Source organism: Perognathus longimembris, chromosome 23 (genome assembly GCF_023159225.1).
Source record: "Perognathus longimembris pacificus isolate PPM17 chromosome 23, ASM2315922v1, whole genome shotgun sequence".
Lineage (NCBI taxonomy): Eukaryota > Metazoa > Chordata > Mammalia > Rodentia > Heteromyidae > Perognathus > Perognathus longimembris.
In genome coordinates this window covers 1,864,481-1,891,015 of record NC_063183.1, presented here as the reverse complement: position 1 = coordinate 1,891,015, position 26,535 = coordinate 1,864,481, and the positions used below count along the sequence as shown (strand labels likewise).

Here is a 26,535-nt window from a genome sequence, read left to right as displayed (position 1 = left end):
TATTAATTGAACACAAATTTTTTTGACAAGGTGTTGTACAAAAAGGGTACAGTTACATAGTAGGGCAGTGTGTACATTTCTTGTGATATCCTACGCCCTGTTTTTCTATCCCTTCTCTAGGTCAGGTAGACATATATGCAATATACAATGTATCAAGAGCGGTTTTATTTCTGGATCCTCAATTCTAATCCATTGGTCTTCCAGTCTGTTTTTATACCAATACCAGGCTGTTTTTGTTATGATAGCTCTATAGTAGAGCTTGAAGTCTGGTATTGTGATACCTCCTGCACTGCTTTTTTTGCCTAGAATTGCTTTGGCTATTCTAGGTCTTTTGCTGTTCCATATGAATTTATGGATTGCTTTCTCTATTTCAGAGAAGAATGTAACTGGGATTTTGATAGGGATTGCATTGAATTTGTATAACAATTTGGGCAATATGGCCATTTTCACTATATTGATTCTGCCTACCCATGAGTATGGGAGGTCTTTCCATCTCCTTGTGTCTTCTTTGATTTCCCTTATTAGATTTTTATAGTTCTCATTAAATAGGTCCATCATGTCCTTGGTTAGGTTGATCCCTAGGTACTTTATTCTTTTTTTGGCTACTGTAAATGGAATTGTTTCCATAATTTCCTTTTCTGCTTGTACATTGCTGGTATACAGAAAAGCTGCTGACTTTTGTGGATTGATTTTGTATCCTGCTACTTTGCCAAATTGGTTTATTAGGTGTAGGAGTTTGGGAACTGAGTTTTTTGGGTCCTTCAGATATAAGATCATGTCGTCTGCGAATAGGGATAGCTTGATTTCTTCCTTGCCGATGTGGATCCCTTTGATGTCCTCCTCTTGCCTTATTGCTATGGCTAGGGATTCCAGCACTATGCTGAAAAGAAGTGGGAAGAGTGGGCATCCTTGTCTTGTTCCTGAGTTTAGGGGGAATGATTTAAGTTTCTCTCCATTTAATATGATGTTAGCAGTTGGTCTGTTGTATATGGCTTTTATTGTTTTGAGGAATGTTCCATCTATTCCTGTTCTCTCCAGAGCTTTTAATAAGTATGAATGTTGTATTTTGTCAAAGGCTTTTTGGGCATCGACTGAGATAACAATGTGATTCTTGATTTTAGTTCTGTTTGTGTGGTGAATTACATTGATTGATTTATGGATGTTGAACCATCCTTGTGACTGTGGGATGAAGCCTACGTGATCATGAAGTATAATTTTCTTGATCAGAGTTGATTTATTTCTTCTTGGTTCAGTTTGGGCAGTTTGTACTTCTCTAGGAATTGATCCATTTCTGTAAAATTATTGTTTTTCAGTGAGTAGAGGTTCTGGAAATAGTTCCTTATGATTGTTTGAATATCGTGTGTACTTGTAATTTTTCCGGTGGAGTCCCTGATTTTATGTATATGATTCTCTTCTCTTCTTTTTTTTGTAAGTCTAGCGAGGGGTCTGTCAATTTTATTTATTTTCTCAAAGAACCAGCTTTTAGTCTTATTTATTTGTTGAATGGTCTTTCTATTTTCAATCAGATTTATCTCTTCTTTAATCTTTGTGATCTCTCTCCTGCTAGTCATTTTAGAGTCCATCATTTCTTGTTTCTCCAGTTGTTTTAGCTTCATCGTGAGGTCACTCACCTGCTCTGTTTCCATTCTTTAATTGTGAGTGTGAGGGCGATGATCTTGCCCCTCAGTACTGCCTTAGCTGTGTCCCATAGGTTTCTTTGTGATGTATTTTCATTGTCATTGTGCCTTATGAATTTGTTAATTTCACCTTTAATTTGGTCTGTGGCCCAAGTGTTGGATAACAGTGTGAGGTTTAGCCTCCAAGAATGTGTATAGCTTCTGTGGTAACCATTGTTATTGAGGGTTACCTTTAATCCACTGTGGTTAGATATAATACATGGGATGATGTCAATACTTTTGTATTTGCTGAGGCTCTTTGTGTGGGCTATGACATGGTCTATTTTGGAGTTGATCCATGGGCTGCTGAGAAGAAGGTGTATTGGGTCTCTGTAGGGTGATTTTAATGAGAAGTCCAGCTTGTCTGAGATCAGGATGGCTACTCCTGCCATTTTGGTAAGGTGCGTTTGCTTGGAAGATCTTGCTCCATCCTTTCATTCAGAGCCTGTTTTTATCCCTTGCTATATGGTGAGTGTCTCTTGTAGACAACAGATGGCAACTTTTTGTTTGCAGATCCATTCTGCCAGTCTGCTCCTCTTTATTGGAGAGTTTAAAGCGTTTATATTCAAAGAGATCAAAGATAAGAGTGTTTTTTTTCTCCTTCCATTTTCTTGTTGGGCTGTTTTTCCTCTTTTTTTTTTTCTTGTCTTTAGTGAGCTGCTCTTTCTGTTGGGCTCTGGCTATTGTAGTTTCTTTCTGTTTCTGTCTGCGTGTCCTGTACAGTTTCTGTTGGGTGGGAGTCCCCTCTTAGAATTCGTTGTAGGGCTGGTTTTTTATTCACATACTCCTTTAGCTCCTCTTTGCTATGGAAAGATCTGGTTTTCCCCTCGAATATGCACTCCAGCTTCACTGGATATTTTATTTTATTTTAGGTTGGCAATTGTTGGCTTGTAGGACTTGGATGGTGTTCTTCCATTCTCTTCGAGCGTGGTAGGTTTGTGTGGAGAGGTCTGCTGTTATTCGGATCCTCTTCCCATTGTAATAAATTTCTTTCTTCGCTTTGGCTGCATTCAAAATTTGCTCTTTATTCTTGAGATCTGAAGTCTTGAATATTATGTGCCTTGGCGGGGCTTTTCTAGGATCTGGTCTGCCAGGTGTCCTATAGGCTTCGGTTACCTGGATGGGGTCTCTTATGAGATTGGGGAAGTTTTCTGCAATCACTTTATTGAGAATATTTTGAAGCCCTCTGCTCTGGTATTTGGCTCCTTCTTCTACTCCAATTATGCGCAGATTATATCTCTTGTCTTTTTCCACTAGCTCCTGGATTAGTCTGCCCTGGAGCTTTACCGTTTCTTGGAGTGTGGTAATTTTCTGGTTCTTATCAGCTGCATCATCGTCCAAGAGACAGATTCTGGCTTCCATATGGTCAATTCTTTGTGCTGTGGATTCAAGTGCAGAGTTTATGGATGTCAGAGAGCTATTTATGGTTGCCAGATCAGCTCTGATCACGGAAATTTCTTCCTTTAAAGAGTTGTATTTTAAATCTATTTTTTCATGCATTTCACTTCTCAGGATGTTAAGGTCTTCTTTGACGGAGGTTTGCACTGTATCCATTTTTGCTTCCATTTCTTTCTTGGCTTCCTGGATGTCCTTCGAGACTTCCACTCTGAACTCCTGGAATTGTTTTTTTATTTCGTTTCTGAGGCTTTCCATCATTTCTGCTAACATAGCCTCAGTTGTTTTTTTATTCTCTATCTCCTCTTCAGTCATGCTGCTTTCTGGAGCTGGCGAGTTGGCTTGTCCTTTGATGAAATTTGTTATATTTCTTTGTGATTTGCGCATCTGGAGATCTGAGGGTGGCTTCCCTGGTTTGGCTTTGTGCTGGTTCCCGCTGGTCCTTCAGTGGGAGACTTGTTTGTGTCCTGGCTCTGGGTTTGAGTTTGGCTGTTGAACCTTGCTTCATAATGGGTGAGCGTGTCCTTCTCGGTTGTTGCTGAGGTGGTCACTCTCCCTGCACTTGGGGGCCAGTAGGTTCTGTGTCTTTCTCTGTGGGACAGTGTCCTGCCACTATGTTGTGCTGACCCTAGCATGCCCCTGGTGGGGGTTTGCTGGTCGCTGATTCAGTGTGGCATGGAGGCTTTTCTCTTCTTCGCTTCTTTTTTCCACTGGGTACCTTGGTCAGAGGAGCTCACCTTTCAAATTGAGAATTGCTGCTGAGAGGCTGCTTGCCCCTCTGTGAGGAGTGGAACTCCTGGCGTGACTTTTCGGCTGTTGCTTCTCTGGTAGCTGAAGGTCTGTGGCCCCGCTTGCCGGCGCTGGGTCCCCTTTCCTGGAGTCTGTATTCTTTACACACCAGCCCACCTGGGATGATTGTTAGCAACTTTTGCATGTGCTTTTTACTTAGGAAGAAAGGGAACGCATCCATCCAGTGTAATGCCTTAAAGGAGGTCCTTGGACCAGATGGGTCCCCGACTGATGATCCAGTCCATTTGGAATGAGTCTTTCCCCTGACTCACCCAAGCTGGGACTACAAGGGAGGCAACTGAGGTAGGGAGGCACTTACCAATTATCACCAGGGATATGGGCAGCAGCTAGGAAGCAAACTAATTTATCTAAGGTGAGTGAGACTGTACAGCTCCCTAGCTGCTTTTCTGGAGCAGCTCTTGGAGGCCTATAGGACCTGTACACCTATAGATCCTGAGGTCCCGGAGAATCGAAGAGCCCTAAGTATGGCCTTCCTTGCCCAATCAGCCCCAGATATTATTAAAAAAAAAAAAAAGCTTCAAAGGTTAGGTTTTGAGGGAAAGGTGTTATCTGAGCTAGTAGTGGTAGCCCAGTGAGTGTTTGATAACAGATGCCCTGGAGGGAGAGCAGTTACAAAGGGCAGTTCAAGTATTAGTAGCAGCACTAGGACAGGGATCAAGAAACCCTGGATGATGGCATAACTCATTTGCAAATGCAAGTAGGGAACCTCTAGGATGAGACCAATGTGCTTATTGCAAGCAAAATGGACACTGGAAAATGGAATGTCCAAGGAGGAGAAAGATGGAGAATGGAAGGTTAAGTAAGCACATTAGCACCAGGAAACTGATCATATCTCCTGAGGAACATGAAAAGGAGCTAGGGGTTCTAAAATCTAACTTTGTTGAACTGAAAGAGCCATTAGCGGAGCAGACACAAAAGTGGCATGTCAGAGAAGAAGAGACCAAGAGAAGTGAGCAGGAAAACAACAGGCTCAAGAAGGAGATTGTCAGTCTTCAGAAAGAGTTAAAGGACACACGTGCTCTGATGAGGAATGCACGGGGAACAGAAAGAGCAGAAAAACAGAAGAGCTCAACAAACAGGTAAAAGATCTGTCACAAAAATACACAGAGGTGAATAATGAGAAAGAGATGCTACTAGAGGAAAAGGCCAAACAGACTGCTGAGATACTCGCCACACAAAGTCTAATGCAGAATCAGCAGATCCAGCAGCAGATCCTCATCGCTGAGTTCCAGTGGCAACAGGAACAGTTCTCGTGGCAGCATGAAGCTCAGGTGCATGAGCACACCAAGCAGCAGCAGGAGATGCTGGACATGAAGCCCTGCCAGGAGCAGGAGCTGGAGAAGCAGCACCATGAGCAGAAAACACAGCAGCTCCAGAACAAGAAGGGCAAAGAGATGGATGTGGCCACAGCACTGCCTGTGCAAGGAGCCCCCACACCAGCCCAGGACCTGTGCCCTGACCACCTGTTCCCGCTGCCTGGGGCAAAGCCAGCACTGCAGGAGCAGCAGCTGCAACAGGAGCTCCTGGCCCTGAGGCAGAAGCAGTATGTCCCAATGGAACAGGCGGAGGCACAGAAAAAGTCTCCATAGCATCACTGGGAACTCAGAAGAGGAGCTGAAGAACAAGCAACGATGCTGTGAGAAGGAGCAGCAGGTTGGGAGCAGGCTGCAGCAGCAGTTGGACAATCAAAGGACTCTTCCATGCCCTGGATGCCTTCAAGGAGGCTGGGATCATGAAAGAGAGCTTGGGAGAAAAGGAGGAAGAAGTCTCCAAGCTCCAGACTGAGGTTCAGAGTACTAAACAGGTGTTAAAGAAATTAGAGACCCTTGAGGTGCAGGGAAACAACCAAGACTGATCAGTCAGCTTGGAAGGTTGCCCTAAAACCAGTGGGGCCTCTAGAGCTACTAGTCAGCAAGATTAAAGGAAGAGGCATGAAAAACAGTGGTAGCAAGTGGGCAAGTGTGGAGACTGCACTTGCGAAAAATGGTCACTGGCTCAAGCCTTCTATGCCTGTATCTAAATTGCTCTGGGCTACTGCTTACAACTATCTTGAAAACAAGTGGGGCAAATACTGGAAAGATGGAACATGTTGAGGGGGCACAGGTGCAAGGAACCCCACCTGGTGAATTATGGGAAGTGAACTTCATGGAGGTAAAGCCTGAAAAGTATGAGTATCAGTATCTGTTAGTACTAGCGGACACTCAGGCTAGGTCGAGGCATTCCCTACACAAACCGAAACCGCTCAGGTAACATTTAAAAAATTATTCCATGAAACAATTCCTCGATTTGGCTTACTCTTAGTAATGAGGTCTGACAATGGCCCGGCCTTCACAGACCAAGTTACTCAATTATTTGCTAAGGCCCCTAGGAATAAATTGGAAGTTACATTGCATTTATAGACCTCAGAGTTCAGGACAAGAGGAAAAAATGAATAGGACCTTAAAGGAAACTTTAGCTAAATTAATTACAGAGACTATCTATGACTGGGTTAGCTTCCTCGCCTTTGCCCTCCTGTGAGCAAGATGCACTCCTTATGTTAAAGTATCCACTTTCTTTGAAATCGTTTATAGTAGAACACTCCCTTTAGTTCCTAAACTTGGGAAAACTATATTAACAGAAATGTCTAAACAGTCTTGTACAGTCACTGCAGGGTTTGCAACATGTTCTTTCATGTGCCTATCCTTTGGTGGCCGAGGTCCACCAGCCTCCTGAGAAAAACTCCACTCACCCCTTCTCACCTGGACATCTGGTGTGGGTAAAAAGGCATCCCGCTCCCGAACTGGAACCCAAGTGGCAAGGACCTTACTTGGTAGTGCTAACTACACCGTCAGCTATTAAGGTTGCAGGAAAACCACATTAGATCTGTCACTCTCAAGTGAAACAGGCAATGAGACGATCTCCAGAGATGGCTGAAAGATGGACTGTTCAGAGACACTCAGAGAACACCTTAAAGATACGACTTATCAAGTGTTAATTAATGTGTTCAACAGGAACACAGTTCTTTATTATGGTTACTCTTCCTTTTTCTTAATGTGTTACTGTGGGGAGAGCTTTTCTGCCCATATTATCTGTTGGATTTGCCACTTAGATGGAGGTGGGAGGAGTTTAGAATTTAGCCCAAAAAGAGAATCAATGATTTGTTTGGACATAAAAATCAGTGGGGAATGTAATAACCAGTGGGGCGGGAAGTCCCGGCCCACATTGACATCACTGCCATCTAGATGGGACCCCCAAGAGGGCAGCCTAGGAAGTCCTGTCCCTTGCTGGTGTCACTGCCACGGTGGCACTTCCAAGTGCCTGGCTGCTGGAGTGGGGTGGGGCTCCAGAGGGCCAGAGCATATATATAGGCTGCTTGTGCGGAAGAAGGGGAGGAGAGAGGAAAGTGGGCAGTGTCTGCTGGAGGAGTGGAGTGGAGCTGAACTGTGGAGAAGTCTGAAGCCTGAGGGCTGAGGCTTGCAGACAGGCCTAGAGGCCTGTCTGAGGCCTAAGGAGAAGCCTTCAAGGAGGAGGAATAGAAAGAAACTTGCTCTTTTGGAGGCTTGGAGGCTGAGACTGTTGGAGGTTTGGAGGTCAGAGCTGGTCTGGGTTCTGGGTAATTAGCCCAGGACAAGGTAGTCAGTCACTGGCCAGTATTTGGAGGTGGAAGCTGTTCTGGCTCTGGGTTTGGGGTTATAAATAAAGTTCCTTTGTAAATAGAATTCCTTTCCACCCTTAACTGTGCCTTGGTGGATTTTTCTCACTCTCAGGTCATTACATAACCCCTTTGTACATCACCTTCTTATAATAAAAAAAAAGTAAGTCTCTGCATAGTGCTTGATCCATTGAATGCGTATTTAGCAACTATGTTGACAGGCTGAATGCCCAGGGCTTAACCTTTCTGTTTCATCATGGGAATAAATAAGTATGTAATTTCCTCTTGCTTCCATAATTTATATTTTCATCTATGTGGTAAATATAGGTTCCAAGAGGATAGAGTCTTGTCTTGTCTACTGCTATCTTCCTAGCATCCCCACAGACCACAGAGTGGCTTCCAGTGTGTATTTGTTGTATGAGAGAGTGTGTGTGGGAGGGAGGATTATTTGGGGGGTGGGGAAAAAAAGAGCCAGAGAGAAGGAAGCATTGATTCCTTTCCTAATAGTGACTCATTGTTTTCAGCCAACCCTTGGCCTTTTCTCATTCAAAGAGTCCATGAGTAAAGCGCAGTGGAAAAGCAGTTGGAGCTGTTGGTACAACAGTATTGCAAATACCATCATCAGGCACTCAGCTCTGTGTGTGTGTGTGTGTGTGTGTGTGTGTGTGTGTGTGTGTGTGTACACATGCGCATGCGCTTAGTATTCAGAAATCTCCTATGATCTTCTTCTCCCAGTCCCGTCTCAGGGTTTCACCATACACGAACCAAGCACTCAAGTGTATGAGCCTTGCACTCCCATTGTTTCAGCAGAAGTTTCCTTGTCACTGAGTTCCCACACCTGACTTTGCTTGGCCACTCTGGAGGTATCCCTTGCAGTACCTGCAGTGCAGCCCAACTCCTGGCCCCCTTGGCCCTGTTGACTGGCCAGGCATGAGCTTCAGGATTCCAAACTGTTGGGAGTTGGAACCCCTCTAGCCTGGCCTGGAGGTACCCTGAGCTGCTGCCCCGAGGGTCATGGAGAGGGCCTCCCAGAAGAGCAAAGCTAAGGGTGAGTGGGGAGAGGGAGGAGACCTACGTGCCTGGCCTTCTTGCCTCTTGCGCCCCATGCAGAATGGGATCATAAGTGGTGCCCTGGGCTTTGTAGATGACCTCCAGCCAATTGTTTATCAGGGTGTAATTTACAGAAAACAAGAATGTTTTTCTCAGTGGACAGATGGGCTTTGACTCACATAGCCCCACGTTGAGCCCTCACCACCACAGTCAAGACCAGGAACAGGCCCACCCCCCAGAATTGCCCAGTGGCTGGCCGTTGGCAGCCTATCCCTTCCTCTACACACTCTCATTTGTTTAGTTCTAGAGTTTGGCCTTTTCTATGGAGAAGGTCATTTAAAAAATGGAGTCATTTGTCAGGTGTCAATGGTTCACTCCTGTAATCCTAGCCACTCAAAAGGCTGAGATCTGAGGCTCAAAGTTCAAAGCCAGCCTGGACAGGAAACTGTATAGCCAAAAGCTGAAAGTAAAGATGTGGCTCAAGTGATAGAGCACTAAGCAAAAACCTCAGGAATAGCACCCAGGCCCTGAGTTCAAGTTCAAGACAGGAAAAACAAAATGACAATGGAAAAAAAAAAAAGAGCCATTGATGGAGCTTCCTGAATCTGGCTTCTCTTACTTAATTAACTCTGTTGTCTTCTGAAACTAGATTCCATGAATTCCATGATAAGCACATGTAATTTGCAAATGGAGGTTGGAGAAGGGCGTTGAGAGCCCCTAAGAGCTCTCAACAGTGGTGGGAGCCCCCCAAAACATCACATGGACTCAGCAAGGGCTTGGCAAAATGGGTGCCATGTTGGAACGGGTGATTGAAAACAGCTCTGCCCAGAAATTTCCTGTGTGCTGAAAAGGAGCCTTTTAGAAGCTTCCTTGAATGGGGGTGGGGGGAGAATCCCTTGTTTAAAATCACACTTGCTTATGTGATGGGGTTCTGACGAAAACAAGTTTCAGTGTCTCCACAACCCATTGTCCCCAAAGTCTTCAAATGTTCTTCCCAGAAGGTCTTTGAATCTCTCTTCTGCCCATTTCCTAGGTCACAACTATGACATAGTTTGGTGATTGCAGTACCTTTCTTCTTCTTTCTATTCTGGACTTCACCACCCATAAAACACACAGCATCATTATTATTATTATTATTTATTTTATTATTTTTTTTTTAGCCAGTCCTGGGCCTTGGACTCAGGGCCTGAGCACCGTCCCTGGCTTCTTCCCGCTCAAGGCTAGCACTCTGCCACCTGAGCCACAGCGCCCCTTCTGGCCGTTTTCCATATATGTGGTGCTGGGGAATCGAACCGAGAGCTTCATGTGTAGGAGGCAAGCACTCTTGCCACTAGGCCATATTCCCAGCCCTGTTATTATTATTAATTATTATTATTTTATTTTTTGGTACCAATCCTGGTGTTTGACCTAAAAAAACAGGGCACTTTGCTTGGCTTTTTTTTTTCTTCTTTTCTCAAGGGTGATGCTCTGCTCTTGAGTCATACAGTTCCATCTCTGGCTTTTCTGCTAATTAATTGGAGGTAAGAGTCATGGATTTTTCTGTCTGCACTGGCTTCAAACTTAGATCTTTAGGTCTCAGACTTCTAAGTAGCTGAGATTACAGGCATGAGCCACCATGTCCAGAACAGGTTTTTTGGTGTGTGTTTTTTTCTTAAATGCAAAATCTAAACTAGGCACCAGTGTCTCAAGCCTGTAATCCTAGCTACTCAGGAGGCTGGGGTCTGAGGATGGCAATTCCAAGCCTAAGCCAGGCAAAAAGTCCCTGTAAGAGCTCCAGTTAACCACTCAAAAACCGGAAGTGGTACTGTGCCTCAAGTGGTAGAGTGCTACTAGCGCTGAGTACAGAAACTCAGGGAGAGCATCCAGGCCCTGAGTTCAAGCCCCATAATCGAGAACAACAACAACAACAAAAGCGAAACTGATCATAACCAGCTTAAATGACATTTGTTTTCTCTTGGAATCACAGGAGCACCAGCCTGTGCCCCCGCTCACCCTCCCCTCCCCCCCTTTATACTCATCTCTTCATGTTTCAACAGGACTCAATCCCTTCCTGTCTTAGAACTTTGATGGGGTTTGCTACCTCCCATCTTCTTTTACCTAAATATTTCCTATTGATTCATGTTTTTTCAGGAAGCCCAATCCACTGTCTCCAGATGGGCCCTTGGCTCCTGTGATCACCTGGAGCTTGCTGCCCTTTCCTTTCATTGCACATGTACAGCTACTCAATTCACATTTATGTAAATGACTAGCAGCTATCTTCTCCACACAGAAGTAATATTTATAAGGATAAGCAACATGCAGTCTGTTGCCAGTGGCTCACACCTATAATCCTAGCTACTCAGGAGGCTGAGACAGGAGGATTGAGGTTCAAAGCCAACCCAGGCAGGAAATCTCCAATTAACCACCAAAACCTAGAAGTGAAACTGTGGTTCAAGTGGTAGAGTGCTAGCCTTGAGAAAAAAAAATAAAGAAGGTCAGGGACAGCACCCAGGCCCTAAATTCAAGACACACACACACAGAGGCACACTCCCATAGTACTTTCACAGTCCTCCTTTCCCGGGCAAGACGATAGAGAAATAAGGAGGAGGTGTACGTGTGGCAGGATTTTACCTTTAGAACCCCAGGGCAGAAAAACGGCCAGAAGTGGTGCTGTGGCAGAGTGCTAGCCCTGAGCAAAAGGAAGTCAGGGACAGTGCTCAGGCCCTGAGTCCAAGCCCCAGGACTGGAAAAAAAAAAAAAAAAAAAAAGAACCCCAGGGCCAATTGCCATGGTGCTGCTTTGATCAATGATGAAAACATGTCCCCCTCTCTCTGTCAGAAAGACGAATCATCTTCAAGGTCAAGACCTCTGTACACAACTTGAGCAGAACTCAGAAGACCAAACTCACTGTGAGCAGCCTGGGGTTGGGCCTCATCATCATCCAGCACGGGCCCTACCTTCAGATCACCCACATCATCAAGAAGGGCCCCGCTGCCAAGGACGGGAAACTTAAGCCAGGTGAGGGGTGTCCCCAGCCTTCCTCTCCTCCCCCTACAGGGAGTCACGACGATGATGTTTCAGTGTAACATCCTGAGAGGGTTCAGAAGGCCAGCCAATGGCCACCAGTGGTGCATGCCTAGAACCCTAACTGCTCAGGAGGCTGACATGTGAGGAGCACAGTTCAAAAAGCTAGCCTGAGCCTGGCATGGTGGCTGTTTAGGAGGCTGAGATCTGAGAAACATGGTTCAAAGTCTTTGAGATTCTTCTCTCCAAAACACCACCTAAAAGCCAGAAGTAATGCTGTAGCTCAAATGGTAGAGTGCTAGCCTTAAGCATAAAGAAGCTCAGGGACAGCACACAGTCCTTGAGTTCAAGCCCCAGGACTGGCAGGAAAGGAAAAAAATTAAAGAAGAAATAAACTTAAGAGCTCACCAACAATGAGAGCTCTCAGGTCTCTGGGTGACTGATTTATATCTGGTAAAATGTGTTCTCCCAGTGCCTGCCCTGGGCCAGGTGCTGTGCCCAGGAGCCGGGGATGCATAGGGATGGAGTAGTGGGGGAGAAGAAGATTTTTCAAGTGCTGTCAGTTCTGACCTCTGTAACCTTGAACGAAGTCACCTAAACTTCCAGGTCAGCTCCCTCTTCTGTCCACTGGGAGAACGCCATCTCTGTTAGAAGGTGCTGAAATATTTATGAAAGTGCTTTGTAAACAAGTGCTCAAGAAATCTTGCCAATTATTTCTATTCAGCTGTTCTTATAGATTATTTATTTTTGGCAGTCAATCTTGAGGCTTGAACTCAGGGCCTGAGCTTCTTTTGCTCAAGGCTAGCACTCTACCACTTGAGCCACAGTGCTACTTCTGGCTTTTTCTGTGTATGTGGTACTGAGGAATCCAACCCAGGGCTTCATTCATGCTAGGCAAGCACTCTACCACTATCCCATCGTCCCAGCCCTTTATATTGATTTTTAAAAATGTGCCAGACCTGGGGCTTAAACTCAGAACCTGGGTACTGTCCCTTAGATTTTTTGCTCTAGAATGGCACTCTACAAATTGATCACACCTCCATTTCTAGCCTTTTGGTGGGGAGATAAGAATCTTATGGACTGGATGCTGGTGGCTCATGCTTACAATTCTAGCTACTTAGGAGGCTGAGATCAGAGGATCACAGTTTGAAGCCAGCCCAGGCAGACAAATCCAAGAGACTCTTATTTTCAGTTACTCAGCACAAAGCTGGAAGTGGTAGAACACCGCCTTGAGTAAAAAAGTTAAGCAAGGATGAAACAACTTGAGGTCAAGCTTTATTACTGGCATGGGAAGGAAAGAAAGAAAGAAAGAAAGAAAGAAAGAAAGAAAATATAGAGTATTGGCACATTTATTAGTATGTACATAATAAATGAACAGTGAATGAGTATTTGTCCTTGGCATTGTGTGAGGTGTTTCTGCATCTATTATTGAATTTAATCTTTGCAACAGTCCTGAATTGCAGATCATGAAATATAGTCATTCACAGAGATGAAGTAATTTGTTCTCTATACACAGCCATGTCTGTGGTGAGAGCTGGGATCCGAATCTGTGTATTCGTAGAAACATAGGTCTCTAGCCAATTACTTAAGAATTATAAGCGAGGCTTTAATGAAGAGAGAGCTCCACCACTTGTTTTCAGTGCTGAGGTTTCCAGGACCCAGTGATTTAGATTTTTTGTGTGCCTGGGGCTTGAATTCAGGGCCCAAGTGCTGCCCTTAAGCTTTTTTGCTCAAGGCTGGTGCTCTACCACTTGAGCCACAGCTGTACTTTGAGCTTTCTGGTGATGAGTCTCTTCCATTTTGTTGCCTGGGCTGGTTTTGAACCTTTACCCTGACAGCTCAGCCTCCTAAAGAGTTAGGATTATAGGTGTAAGCTACTGGCTCCTGGCTAAAAGGAGGTTTATACCATGCCATTCCTATAGCCCATTAAAACAGAACAAGAATGTAATGAGGTTCTTGTTCATAAATACCAAACTGAAGCTTCTCCACGAAGGGAAATGTTAATATCTACCTATCTACTGGCAGAGCAATCACTCACATCCTGACATGCTTACTTTACAGCCAGATAGTCGGGGAGTTAAGCTGTTTAGTCTCTGCTCTCATGACAAAATCACCCTTTTACAAGGCAAGCACTCTTGCCACTAGGTCATATTCCCAGCCCCAAAAGTCACCCTTTTACAACCCAGTCAAGCAGAGTGACAAGCCATTACCTTTCAACTTAAAAGAATCCTCTTTTTCCTTCCTTTCTTCTTTTATTTGTCTTTTTTTCCTTCTTTTACTTCTTCCTTCTCCCTCCCTCTCTCCTTTGTTTCTCTCTTTCCCAGAGCTCTTTTGCCCAAGACTAACACTGTACCATTTGAACTACAGCTCCACTTCTGACCTCTTGGTGGTTAATTGAAGATAAGAGTCTCATAGACTTGGGGTTGGGAATATGGCCTAGTTGCAAGAGTGCTTGCCTTGTATACATGAAGCCCTGGGTTCGATTCCTCAGCACCATATGTATAGAAAATGGCCAGAAGTGGCGCTGTGGCTCAAGAGGCAGAGTGCTAGCCTTGAGCAAGAAGAAGCGAGGGGCAGTGCTCAGGCCCTGAGTCCAAACCCCAGGACTGGCCAAAACAAAAACAAAAACAAAAGCAAACAAACAAAGAGTCTCATAGACTTTCTTGTCCAGACTGGCTTCAAACTTTGATCTTCAGATTCCAGCTTCCTAAGTAGCTAGGATTACAGGCTTGATTCACCAATGTGAAAACCAACATTTTACCCAATGTGGAGAATCTGTTCTCTCTCTCTCTCTCTCTCTTTCCCCTCTCTCTCCCCCCCTCTCTCTCTCCCCCTCCCTCCCGCCTTTCCTCCCTCCCTCCCTCTCTCCTTCCTTCCCTCTCTCCCTCCCTCCTTCCCTCCCTCCCTCCCTCCTTCCCTCCCTCCCTCCCTCCTTCCTTCCCTCCCTCCCTCCCTCCCTCCCTCCCTCCCTCCCTCTCCCCCCACCCTGTGCTGGAACTGGGACTTGAACTCAGGGCCTTGGACTTTCACTTGGCTTTTCCCGTCAAGGCTGCTGTTCTACCATGTCTGGTTTTTTTTGGTGGTTAACTGGAGATAAGAGTCTCATGGACTTTCCTGCCTAGGCTGGCTTTGAACCAAAATCCTCAGATCTCAGCCTCCTGAGTAGTTAGGATTACTTGTATGTGCCACCAGTAACCTGCTGAGTTTGTCCATAAGAAGCCAATCTTTTTTTTTTTTTTTTTTTTGCCAGTCCTGGGGCTTGGACTCAGGGCCTGAGCACCGTCCCTAGCTTCTTTTTGCTCAAGGTTAGCACTCTACCACTTAAGCCACAGCGCCATTTCTGGCCATTTTCTGTATATGTGGTGCTGGGGAATTGAACCCAGGGCCTCATGTATACGAGGCAAGCACTCTTGCCACTAGGCCATATTCCCAGCCCCAAGAAGCCAATCTTTTTTTAAAATTAATTTTTATTTATGTGGAACCAAGGAATCGAACCCAGGGCCTCATGCATGCTAGGCAAGCACTCTACCACTAAGCTACATTCTTAGTCCCATAAGAAGCACATCTTTTGAATTCTTCCCAGAAGCCTTTGCTTATTGCAAGTGGCTTTCAGAATTCTTCACTGCAAACATTAGAAAATGGTTCTATGAAGGCACTGAAGTTAGGATATGGGTCTGTGGCAGATTTGCCAGAAAGGCTGAAAAGCCAGGCTTGGAGCTAGTGGTGAGAGCCAAAGGCCACAAAGAAAGAATCCCGGAAGCTAGCTCCTCCTAACACCTGCTGCATCCTGGGTCCAAGTCCACTGCCTCAAATGTGAACACCTGGGGCTAGATTGTGCTATTCGCCTCTCTATCCTTGATGTTAGGGTGGGGAAAATGAGTACACACGATTAGCTTTTATTTTTATTTAAAATGTTTTTTAAAGCATTCTCCCCTTTTAGGGTAGGGGCTTTGTTTCCAAGATGTAATAAAAGCTCCAGAGCTGCCATGCTTCTATCCCGTCCAACATTGGCTTAAAAATAGGATACTTGCTGGGCACCAGTGGCTCCCACCTGTCATCCTAGCTACTTAAGAGGCTGAGATCTGAGGGTCAAGGTTCAAAGCCAGCCCAGGCAGGAAAGTATGTGAGACTCTTATCTCCAATGAACTAGAATGCCAAAGCAGAAGTATGGCTCAAGTAGTAGAGTGCTAGCCTTGAGGAAAGAAGCCAAGTGAGAGTGAGAGGCCCTGGGTTCAACTCTCAGCACACACACAAAGATTTCCTAAAGTAGATCCAGCTGTAAAATGCCTTTGAATCTGAGTATGGCCTGCCTATACATCTTATGTAAGGTTAAGGCAAGGTAGTTTACAATACTTCAGAATGGTTTTCCCAACTAGAATTCTGCACAGGAGCAGAGAATTACGACCCGTTTGATGTTAACTCTAGTTAGTATGAGAGACACTGGAAATTGCCAGGCAGGTAGGACAGGAAGTAGGCCATTTATCACATAGTGTAAATGGCTTAGTGGTCTTTCTTAGCAATCACTATTTTATTTGAAAGTAACATATTTTTAGAATCCTAAAGGATGATTCAGACTACAAATGGTGTTAAGGCTCTGTTATTACCAAGAACTTTAGATGTATCTAAAAAACATAGCATAATGACCCTCATTACACTGCCATAAAGAAATATCTTGCAAGGCATTCTTTTTTATTATTAAACATTTTTAATTGTTAGCGGGGGCCGATGGCTCACATCTATAATCCTAGCTACTCAGGAGGCTGAGCTCTGAAGATTGTGGTTTGAAGCCAGCCCAGGCAGAAAAGTGAGACTCTCATCTCCAATTAACCACTCAAAAATCAGAAGTGGTGCTGTGGCTCAAGTGGTAGAGTCCTAGCCATGAGCACAAAGAGGCTCAGGGACAGTGCTCAGGGCCGAGTTCAAGTCCTGTAACTGACACACAAAAAAGTAATTGTTATTATAAAGGTGATGTACAGAGGGGTTATAGTTACATAAGTCAGGTAATGAGTACATTCCTTTTTGGACAATGTCACCATTCCTAAGCTCTCATCCAGTTTCTTGCTCCCTTCCCTACCCAAAAGTTGTATAGTTCATTTTCAACATAGTGTCTAGTGAGTATCACTGCTGCATTTGTTCACCCCTTAAGGCATTCTTCATTATCCAAAGAACAGTTGTGTTGGCAGGGTGCTGGTGGCTCATGCCTGTAATCCTAGCTACTTGGGAGGGTGAGATTTAAGGACAGAAGCCAGCTAACAGGTAGAGAAGCCCATGAGATCTTTTATCTCCAGTTCAGCAAAAAGCTGAACCAAATGTTATGCCAAGTTGCGAGGAGACCACCAAGAAGACCACCAAGAAGACCACCGAGAGCCAGACGTTCCGAAATGCAAAAGCAAGGCAAGGCTTTATTCAAGCGGGCCGCAGCCGGGGCCTCGTCCTACCCACTGACACAGCGGAGGTTAGGCGGAAACCCTAAGCTGCGATTGCACAGGGCTTATAAAGGCAAAAAACAAAGTTACAGCAATCAGGTGTTCAAGCAAGACAAAAAACAAAGTTACAGCAAGCAAGATTAGGATACGGGTACAAATCTGATTGGCTCAGGGCTCGAGGCACTAGGCTCGAGGCATTCTGGGGGCGGTTAGAGTTAAGCATTCCCAGGCAGTTAGAGTTCTCGACCGGCTGGGCCCTAATAAGCTTGCCCTGGGTTTGCTCATGGTTTAAACAGACAACAAAATGGGGGCTGCCTGAAAAATGGGGTTTACTTTAACTCTTCATTCCCCCCTTCTGATAGGTAACTCGAGAACCAATCGTGGTTCTCCTTGCTTATTAGTTTGATTCTGACAGAATCGATAGGGACAGGCTGGTATTGTGCCCGCAATACCATAAGTCGTCGGTGGCGCTTTTCTTAGTTGGTAGCGGGTGTGGCTCAGGAGGAGGTCCAGTCTCATAAAGGGCCTGTAGCTTGGACCAGATCTCTTGGTGGACTTGCTATAGGGCTCTGAGGGGGCGAAAAAAGCTCGTAACAAATGCGATTGCAAGTTAGGAATAACATTTAGATGACATCACACAAGTCCCTTAGCCCTGCAGATACAGGTACAGATAAACATAGTTTTACACCAAAGTCCCAATTCTGACCCTATTTATATTATAGCCAATTTGATTACATACCAACTTTACTCATATGCTCTAATTTTAAGACATACTGATACCATTTGTTACATACTCAAACTTTCTAGGGATTGTCTTTCTCACTGAAAGTGGAGGTGTGGCTCAAGTGGAAGAGTGCCAGCCTTGAGTGAAAAAGCAAAGGGATAGCACTCAGGCCCTGAGTTCAAGCCCCAGAACCTGACCTGCATGCACACACAGACACACAGACACACACTCAGACACACACAGAGAAAACAATTGTGCCAAAGAAATAAATGGTTGTGTGTGTGTGTGTGTGTGTGTGTGTGTGTGTGTGTGTGTGTGTATACTGGTACTGAGGCTTGAACTCAGGACCTCTATACTGTCCCTTAGCTTTTTCACTCAAAGCTGGCCACTACTTGAGCCACACCTCCTCCACTTTCAGGTTTTGGTGGTTAATTGAAGACATGAGTCTCATGGATTTTCTTGCCAGGCTGGCTTCAAACCATGATCCTCAGATCTCATGTCTCCTGAGTAGCTAGGATTACAGACATGAATCCCTGGCGCCTGGCTGCTATAAACATTTTTAATAAATAAAAGCTAAAGCCTGGCTTTGATTCAGAATAACCCAGCAATATGAACCCATACAATTAAATAGTTCTCAGGCTAGGAATGTGGCTTAGTAGTAGAGTGTTTGCCTAGCATGCATAAAGCCCTGGGTTTGACTCCTCAGCACCACATACACAGAAAAAGCTGGAAGTGGCATTGTGACTCATGGTAAAGAGCTAACCTTGAACAAAAGAAGCTCAGGGACAGTGCTCAGGCCCTGGAGTTGAAGCCCTATGAATGGCAAAAACAAACAAGCAAAAAAATAAATAGTTTTCAGTAAAGCCAGCAAGTAGCATGGTCGTCTTCAACCCCTCTCTTCATTGTACTCACACTGCTTTTCCTCCTGCAGGTGATGTCCTCATTAATGTTGGCCATGTCAATGTATTAGGATATACTCTTCGAGAATTTTTAAAGCTTTTGCAACATATTACCATAGGAACAGTGCTACAAATCAAAGTGTATCGAGAGTTTATCGACATACCCCAAGAATGGCGAGAAATATCTAATTTGATCCCGGAAGCCAAGTCTCCGGAACAAGAGTAAGTAGCTGACTTCAGGAACTCCCTTTTGGTATGGAAGCCCCAGGCCCAAAGCACAGCGTCTGGGCTTATAGAAAGGGGGAACTAATGACACTGCTAGAGTAATTCTGTGAATTTCCAGACCCTTTCAGACAGGATTCTGCAGGCCCTCACATGAGGAAACAGGATAAAGGGAATTTGGAGTTACAAACAGCCAGCAAGGATTGATGAGAACTCTGGCCCCAAACCCACCTGCAATGAGTCCATCTGATCAACCCTTAAAACATATGCTGCGGTGCTGGGGGCTCACGCCTGTAATCCTAGCTCCTCAGGAGTCTGAGATCTGAGGATTATGGTTTGAAGTCAGCCTTGAAAAAAAAAGCTCAGGGACAGCGCCCAAGCCCTGGACAAGCACACACCCACACACATCCCCAACCCAAAAACCCATATGAGGGGAATTATACTCTCTTTTCTCTTTGCATTGCCAATTTATTTCTCTCTGTTATTCTTCCCAATGGCACATAAGTCCCTCCCCCCTCTTTCATTTTTGGTGCCAGTTCTGGGGTTTGTATTCATAGCTTTTGCTTGGCTTTTTCCTCTCAAAGCTGGCACTCTACCACTTGAGCCACACTTCTACTTCCGGCTTTTCTTTTTGACATTGTGGCTGGTTGATTGTGAGAAGCATCTCTTGGGTTTGTCTGTTCCCAGGCTACTTTCAGACCACGACCCTCAAATCTCAGTCACTCCTGTGTAGTTAGGATTACAGATGTGAGACACCAGGCCCCGGTGAGCGATAGAACCACAGAAAACAAGTGACATTAGCTAGGAGCAAGTATTGAACACATGAAACTTCTGAGGAAACTTGGTACCCAAACCATAACAATAGTGGAGAGATCTTATGGTGGGGAGTATTTGCCTAGTTGAATAAGTTAGAAATTGAGGGTTGTGTTTGACTTTTCCATTGTCTACTATTGTTCTAAACTAATCACTAGGCTTTGTCACCACCTCCAGTCTTCTCACACTGGTTTCTCCCTGGCTACTATCATCCCAAAGGTACCATTTGGTCTACCTCCATCTATTCATGCCTCCTTCTAAGTTTGGTTTGTTTGTTTGTTTTGGTGCTAGTTCTGGGGCTCCAACTCAGAGCCTGATCACTCTCCCTGTTTGTGTCCTCAAGGTTGGTGCTCTACCACTCCAGCTAGAAGTTTACTTCTGGCCTTTTTTTTACGTTTAACAGGGGACAAGGGTCTCATGACCTTTCTGCCTGGGTTGGCTTTGAACTATGATCCTCAGATCTCAGCCTCCTGAATAGCTAGGATCACAGGCTTGAGTGACTAGCACCTGGTCTCCTACTCAGTTTTTATATGGGATGACTGTTTTCATGCTAGCTATATGCTAACTATAGCCTAGCTTTATCTCATACTGTTTTCTCCATTCCTCTAGTCAATTTGGCTTTTAGTTTTCTGCCTTGTGTTTACCTTTTTTTTTTTTGTTTCTAGTGATCCTGGGATTTGAACTCAGGGAATAGCAGGGCCTCTACTGCTGAGCCATGCCTCAGCCTGTGTTGCTTTTCTGTCTATAATGTGTGTAGAGATCTGCTGTCAAAACCCAGAAGTGTCATTCATTCATTCATTCTCATCGCATTGTTGATAATCAACTCTGTGTGTGTGTGTGTGTGTGTGTGTGTGTGTGTGTGTACCTACTGGAGCTTGAACTCAGGGCTTGATACTGCCTCTTAGATTTTTGTTTTGCTCAAGGCTGATGCTCTACCACTTGAGCCACATGTCCACTTCTGGCCTTTTGGTGGTTAATTGTAGACAAGGGTCTCCTGGACTTTCCTGCCCAGGCTGGTTTCAAGCCTTGATCCTCAGATCACAGCCTCTCTAGTAGCTAGGATTACAGTTGTAAACCACTGGCTTTGGGCTGATATCAACTTTAATTAAATCATTGGTATAACCAGTTGTTGACTGTGTCTTCCAGGAATATGTAAACTTCATGAAAGCAGGGACCAAATGTGTTTTGTTCTAAATCTACCATGATTGTTCTAAGCCTTCCATATGGTGAAGAGCTCATTGATTGACAGGATGAATGAGAACTTGACATCTAGCTTTGAACCTTGGCAAATCTCCTACACAATCTCTGAGAATTTTCTTTATCTGTAATGGGAGAAACAAGGACTCTTCTAAGGACCAGCTATAGCACAGTGTTCTGCATAACATGAGGAAATGTAGAATATGTAACAAATTCAGAGCTCTGATGCAAGAGTGGCCCTCAATTCTGCCAGGATTTCTGAACACTGGTTTCTGTAGCTATGCAGCTTTGCTTGTGGAGTTGGGCTCAAGAACATACGGCTAGGGGCTTTGTGAAGGGTAGAAAATGACCTATAGGATATATCAACTATATTCCAGACTCAAACTTGTGGCGCAAGCATCTAATATGGCTCACAGATGTGCTTTGCTTAGCTCCCACAGCATAACAACAGCAAAACTCAGAAGTAGCCATGTACTAGTGGCTCATGCCTGTAACCCTAGCTAATCAGGAGGTTGAAATCTGAGGATGACGGTTCAAAGCCAGCCTGCGCAGGAAAATCCGTGAGACTTATCTCCAATTAACTAGCAAAAAGCCAGAAGTGGTGTGGATCAAGGGGTAGGGCACCAGCCTTGTGAGATAAACCCAAGAGTGTGAGACTCTTAAGTTCAAGCCCCAATAATGGTACCAAACAAAAACAAAAAACAAGACAAAAAAACCCTCATACCATCCTAGGTGCTGGTGGCTCATGCCTGTAATCCTAGCTACTCAGGAGGCTGAGATCTGAGGATCTCAGTTCAAACCCAGCCCTGGCAGGAAAGTCCATGAGACAATTATCTCTAAATAACCACCAGAAAACCAGAAGTAGTGCTGTGGCTCAAGTGATAAAGCACTAGCCTTGAGCTGAAGAGCCCAGGGACAGCGCTTAGGCCCAGAGTTCAAACCCTACTACTGACAAAACAACAAAAGCAAAAAACCTTCATACCAAAAGTGTAGTAAGCTATGTAGAGAAAAATAGAAACATTTTTTAAATGGAAAATATTGGAATTAGTTGCTAAGTTTACAAAACTAAGATTTCATGGAAAGAAATGAGTACTTACAGTTTTTCCTAAAAATCACGAGACAAGTCAGTTTTGTTCAAGGCTAGTGTTCTACCACTTGAGCCACAAAGCTTTGAACTGGGATCCTCAGGTCTCAGACTCTTCAGTAGCCAGGATTACAGGTGTGAGCCACTGGTGTCCAGCTTAACCATGTGCTTAGAGAATGGCTTTGTACTAGTTTGAAATTCAGGATACTAAAATGTAAGGATGGCAGACCGACTATTCAAACGCAGTTAAACAATGTAAGCCCTAAACCTTAAAAGAATGCCAAGAACAATCTGAGTCTTTGTTGAGCATTTACATTTAAGGACATTTAATAATTTACATGGAAGGGGGAGAAGGGGAAAGAAAAGGTTTACTTCACACCTGAAAGAACACTTTGTCAGATGATTGTTATGAATACATACAGAAAATGTTCCATAGGATGCTCTCTGTGTGCTGGCCTGGAGGCTTAATGCCAGTTTAACAAAAGCAGAGCCCTACTACATGTCTTTAACCAGTTGTCAAATGTGCGTGTGTGTGTGTGTGTGTGTGTGTGTGTGTGTGTGTGTGTGTGATGCATGCATGTACCACACACCAGTCCTGGAGCTTGAACTCAAGGGCTGAGTACTGTTCATGAGTTTTCTTGCTCAAGGCTGGTGTTCTACCACAGCTTCACTTCCAGTTCTCTTGGTGCTTAAATGGAGATAAAAGAGTACCATGGGTTTTCCTGCCTGAGCTGGCTTTGAATTGGGACCCTCAGTTCTCAGACTCCTGAGTAGCTAGTATAGCCATGAGCCACCACGGGGTGGGAAGGAAACAAGTGAAATTAATTTGGGTGTGTGTATGCTAGTTCTGGGGCTTGAACTCAGGGCCTAGTTGCCGTCCCTGGGCTTTTTGTTCAAGGCTGTCGCTCTAGTACTTGAGCCACTTTTCAATACCTCTTGCTGCTGGAACAAAAGCACCTTGGATTTTTTTTTTCCTTTCATGTATTCAGGAAGACCTCAGGGTCAGAAGAACAGCAATTGTAGTTCTGAGACTTCCTGAATCTCCTTCAAAACCCCTAAGTCAAGGGTTAAAAAAAAAAAAAAAAGGTCACTCCACTTAAGACTAGTAGCTCTCAGTAAAAATGGCTCATTTTCAGCTGCACATCACTAGAAGAGATAAATTTTAGGAAGCAAAACAGGTTAAAGAGCTGGCGGCTGGTAGCCTTTGAGGATCGAGATTGAAAGCCATCGCAGGCTGGGAAGTTCAAGATTCTGACCTCCAAGGTACCAGCAAAAAACCTGCAAGAGGAGCTGTGGCTCAAGTGAGAGAATGAAAAAGCTAAGGAACAGTGCCCAGGCTCTGAGTTCAAGTCCGAGTACTGGCACCCTGCACCCCACTGCACCCCACCACAGGCTAAGGATTAGAGAAGTAACACCAGCAAGCCTGACAGATGACAGTGGTCTGAGAGAAGAAACTTTCTTCTTCTTTTTTTTTTTTTTTGCCAGTCCTGGGCTTGGACTCAGGACCTGAGCACTGTCCCTGGCTTCTTTTTGCTCAAGGCTAGCACTCTACCACTTGAGCCACAGTGCCACTTCCGGCTTTTTCTGTGTATGTGGTGCTGAGGAATCGAACCCAGGGCTTCATGCATGCTAGGCAAGCACTCTACCGCTAAGCCACATTCCCAGCTAGAACAGAATTGGCCAGAGGATCTTGATCATGAAGGATGATGTAGTTAGGATGAGGAAGAGCAGGTAGCAGCACTTGCTCTGGGAACTGGTGGGCACAGGGCTGTCTAGTTGCTACGTGGCACTCAGAACATTTCAACAGTTAAGCCAACAATTGGGGCAAGTTAACAAGAAAACAACCTTGAAAGCTTTTGAGAGGAGTGGCTGGCACGTGGTTGTAGTATAGGAATGCTCTACACATCTGGATTTGGAAACCCCAATGAGAAGCTGAGAAATGATGCCCCACGTGGTGGGAATTAAGGCTCCCACTGGGCACTGATGCCTATGATTCTAGACTCAGGAGTCTGAGATCTGAGGATTGCAGTTCAAAGCCAGCCTGGGTAGGAAAGTCTGTGAGACTCTTAACTGCAATTAACCACCCCAAACAGCTAGAAGTGGAGCTATGGCTCAAGTGGTAGAGCACTAGCCTTGAGCAAAAAAGCTCAGAGACAAAGCCCAGCCCCTGAGTTCAAGTCCTAGCACTAGCACAGAAAAGAAGACTCGGGTACTCACTAATGACTCTCCTGAACTCCCGACTCTCACGATAATGAGTAATCCTTATTCTTGTCAAATGACCCATGAGAACACAGTTCTTAGGAGATGGCCACATTGCCCTTGTCACTCTAGTTTGAGTGAAATTAATTCATCCTTAAGACCTGTTCGTATTCTGATCAGTAATCAAGCTTAAGTCTGCACAAAATCTTTTAAAGTGGTGTAAAATAACTTAAGACAGGATCTTAAACATATTTAACATTGGAAAAAAATTAAAGGTACTTTTTGAAGGAAGAAGGAAGTGCTGGTAGAGATGGGAGGAATGATAAAAGGAGTGACATTGATCTAGAGGCATTGTATTTGTTATGGGGTCCAAGGGAGGAGATTCCCCATCCCCTCAAGAGTCCACCACTCAGAGACAGTCACAAGCATAAAGATGATAAAAAAAGATGATTTATTGGGGAAGTAAAAAGAGGAATGGCCAGGGCTGCAGCCCAGACCTGGGGCCTGGGATTGCGCGCTCTGAGTCCGGGTCAGGTTATAAAGGCAAATACCACACGGTCAAGCTTGCCACACGCAGATGGCCAATGGAGTTACAATCTGCCTTATAGCAACTGTTTGAACCAACCTATCATTTTAGTTAGAATTGGCACACAGATTTGGTGGAACTCACATGATGCAGGCAGATACGCCTACTCATGGGAGGGCACAGGTTTAACGTTGAACGTTTCACAACCCAGGTGGTCAAGCAGTTTACATAATCTTATCACAGTAAGGGGAACTTCCCTGGATTCCGAGCAGACAGGGCACACTCCCAACCCTGAGGCTCAGGGGCAGAGGAGATCTTACTGAAGATGGGGTCAGCTTCTGCTCTTTAACTAAGTTGAGATGGAGTCAATCTGACACCCCTCAACAGCCAATGATGGCTCTGGCCAGATCTGACCTCCATATTACAGTATTCATAAAGTGCTTTGCTGAATGCCAGCTCTTTTGTACAACTACTTAAAGATAATTAAAAAAACAAAAGTACTTAAAAAGATAACAAAATATAGAAAGGTAGTGTTGAAGCTGATGTGTCTTTTACTCAAAGCTAGTGCTCTACCACTTGAGCCACCGCTCCACTTCCAGTTTTCTGGTGGTTAATCGGAGATGAGTCTCACGGCCTTTCTTGCCTGGACTGGCTTTGAACAGTGATCCTCAGATCTCAGCCTCCTGAGTAGCTAGGATTACAGACAGGCCCAGTTTAGTGTCTTTTTAAAAAACCAAAGTCAATAAAAAAGTCAAAATCAATAAATGCTCAGACATTAAGAATTTCACTTTTTTTTTTTCATTTCAGCACACCAAAGAAAACTGAGCAGAAAAAACATGACTCTTCTGAAAGTAGTGATGACGATGAAGATGTAGTTTTAGATAAGAGGTTTAGGTACTATAGATATCCATGGTCAGTTTGGCATCACGCTGCTAGGAGACCACTATCTATCTCTAGAGAATGGCATGGATATAAAAAGAAGAGTCAAGCTATTAGTGTTGGAAAAGATCCCAACAGTGATGTGCTAGTTCACCGAGATCAACAGAAGGAAGCAAAAACCCCCTCTCCCTACTGGACAATGGTGAAGCACGATAGAGAGAGCTCTTCCTCAGCCTCTTCTACCTCAGATGCCTTCTGGCTGGAGGACTATGCTCAAGTGGAGAAGGGCAAGGCGTAACTGCCATCAAAGGCTGGTCAGGTGGCAGTTTGTGAGTGTGGTCTTTAGAGCCTCTAGGCTGGAAAAGCCCTTGTTTTGTGTCTTACCTTGTAACAGGTTTGCAAGAATTTTTATAGGTATGTTTCTAGACTGAGCAAGTCTCCCTCGACTGCACTTGAGAGGCCTTCCTTAATGTGGCAGTTAAAAGATGACCTGGAGTGTCACAGGCCTCACAAGTCTCAAGAGCAACACCATCCAGGTCATTAAGACCCTCTTTCCTAAGAACTTACTATCATCTTTTAGAAAATATAGTAGAGGAACCCAGTATCACAATGTCTGAACATAGTAGAGAACTTCAACTTTTTAAAGTAAATACCGTATTTTTCTTTAAATTTTTTTGGCAAGTTGTTGACATTAGAAATTCCCTTAATCTAACCCTCACAACCCTACTATTAAAAAAACCCCAAAAACCCGTTGGCCAGTAATAATTATTTGAAAGAGATGAGGGAGAACTACAGAAAGCACTGCCGCTGTGACAAAATTAAGTAACAGTACATAGGTTCGATTCATAAAGAATTTGCTTTTCAGTAGTCTTACTGCAAAAAAGGTAGAATAAAAACCAGATTGCTGTTACTCTCAAATGGCAGATTTCCAACTTGCCTATAATCTTAAAACCCCCCCAATAATATTACCTGATCGCCACTTAGCTTTAATTCTAATCATT

General features: G+C 44.5%; 2 protein-coding genes across 2 annotated transcripts; both read left to right on the top strand.

Annotated features, from left to right (window-relative positions):
• Positions 1-4,964: 4,964 nt before the first annotated feature.
• On the top strand, positions 4,965-5,812 carry LOC125341022 (histone deacetylase 4-like). The gene is made up of 3 exons (XM_048333004.1): positions 4,965-5,179; positions 5,213-5,448; positions 5,729-5,812. Exons 1-3 carry the CDS (start codon positions 5,009-5,011, stop codon positions 5,760-5,762), a joined length of 441 nt encoding a protein of 146 aa, XP_048188961.1. The 5' UTR covers positions 4,965-5,008; the 3' UTR covers positions 5,763-5,812.
• A 2,714-nt stretch (positions 5,813-8,526) lies between these two features.
• Pdzd9 (PDZ domain containing 9) lies at positions 8,527-25,971 on the top strand. Its single transcript, XM_048331903.1, has 4 exons — positions 8,527-8,560; positions 11,380-11,559; positions 18,647-18,836; positions 25,463-25,971. Exons 1-4 carry the CDS (start codon positions 8,527-8,529, stop codon positions 25,830-25,832), a joined length of 774 nt encoding a protein of 257 aa, XP_048187860.1. The 3' UTR covers positions 25,833-25,971.
• The last annotated feature ends 564 nt before the right edge of the window (positions 25,972-26,535 follow it).

What these genes read in the sequence shown, in the direction of transcription:
- LOC125341022 (XM_048333004.1), top strand. Translation starts at nt 5,009, where the DNA reads ATGCTACTAGAGGAAAAGGCCAAACAGACTGCTGAGATACTCGCCACA. An exon ending in AGCACACCAAGCAGCAGCAG is followed by an intron (nt 5,180 to 5,212) that starts GAGATGCTGGAC and finishes TGCCAGGAGCAG; the next exon opens with GAGCTGGAGAAGCAGCACCA. An exon ending in GTCCCAATGGAACAGGCGGA is followed by an intron (nt 5,449 to 5,728) that starts GGCACAGAAAAA and finishes AGGGAAACAACC; the next exon opens with AAGACTGATCAGTCAGCTTG.
- Pdzd9 (XM_048331903.1), top strand. Translation starts at nt 8,527, where the DNA reads ATGGAGAGGGCCTCCCAGAAGAGCAAAGCTAAGG. An exon ending in CCAGAAGAGCAAAGCTAAGG is followed by an intron (nt 8,561 to 11,379) that starts GTGAGTGGGGAG and finishes TCTCTCTGTCAG; the next exon opens with AAAGACGAATCATCTTCAAG. An exon ending in GGACGGGAAACTTAAGCCAG is followed by an intron (nt 11,560 to 18,646) that starts GTGAGGGGTGTC and finishes TTCCTCCTGCAG; the next exon opens with GTGATGTCCTCATTAATGTT.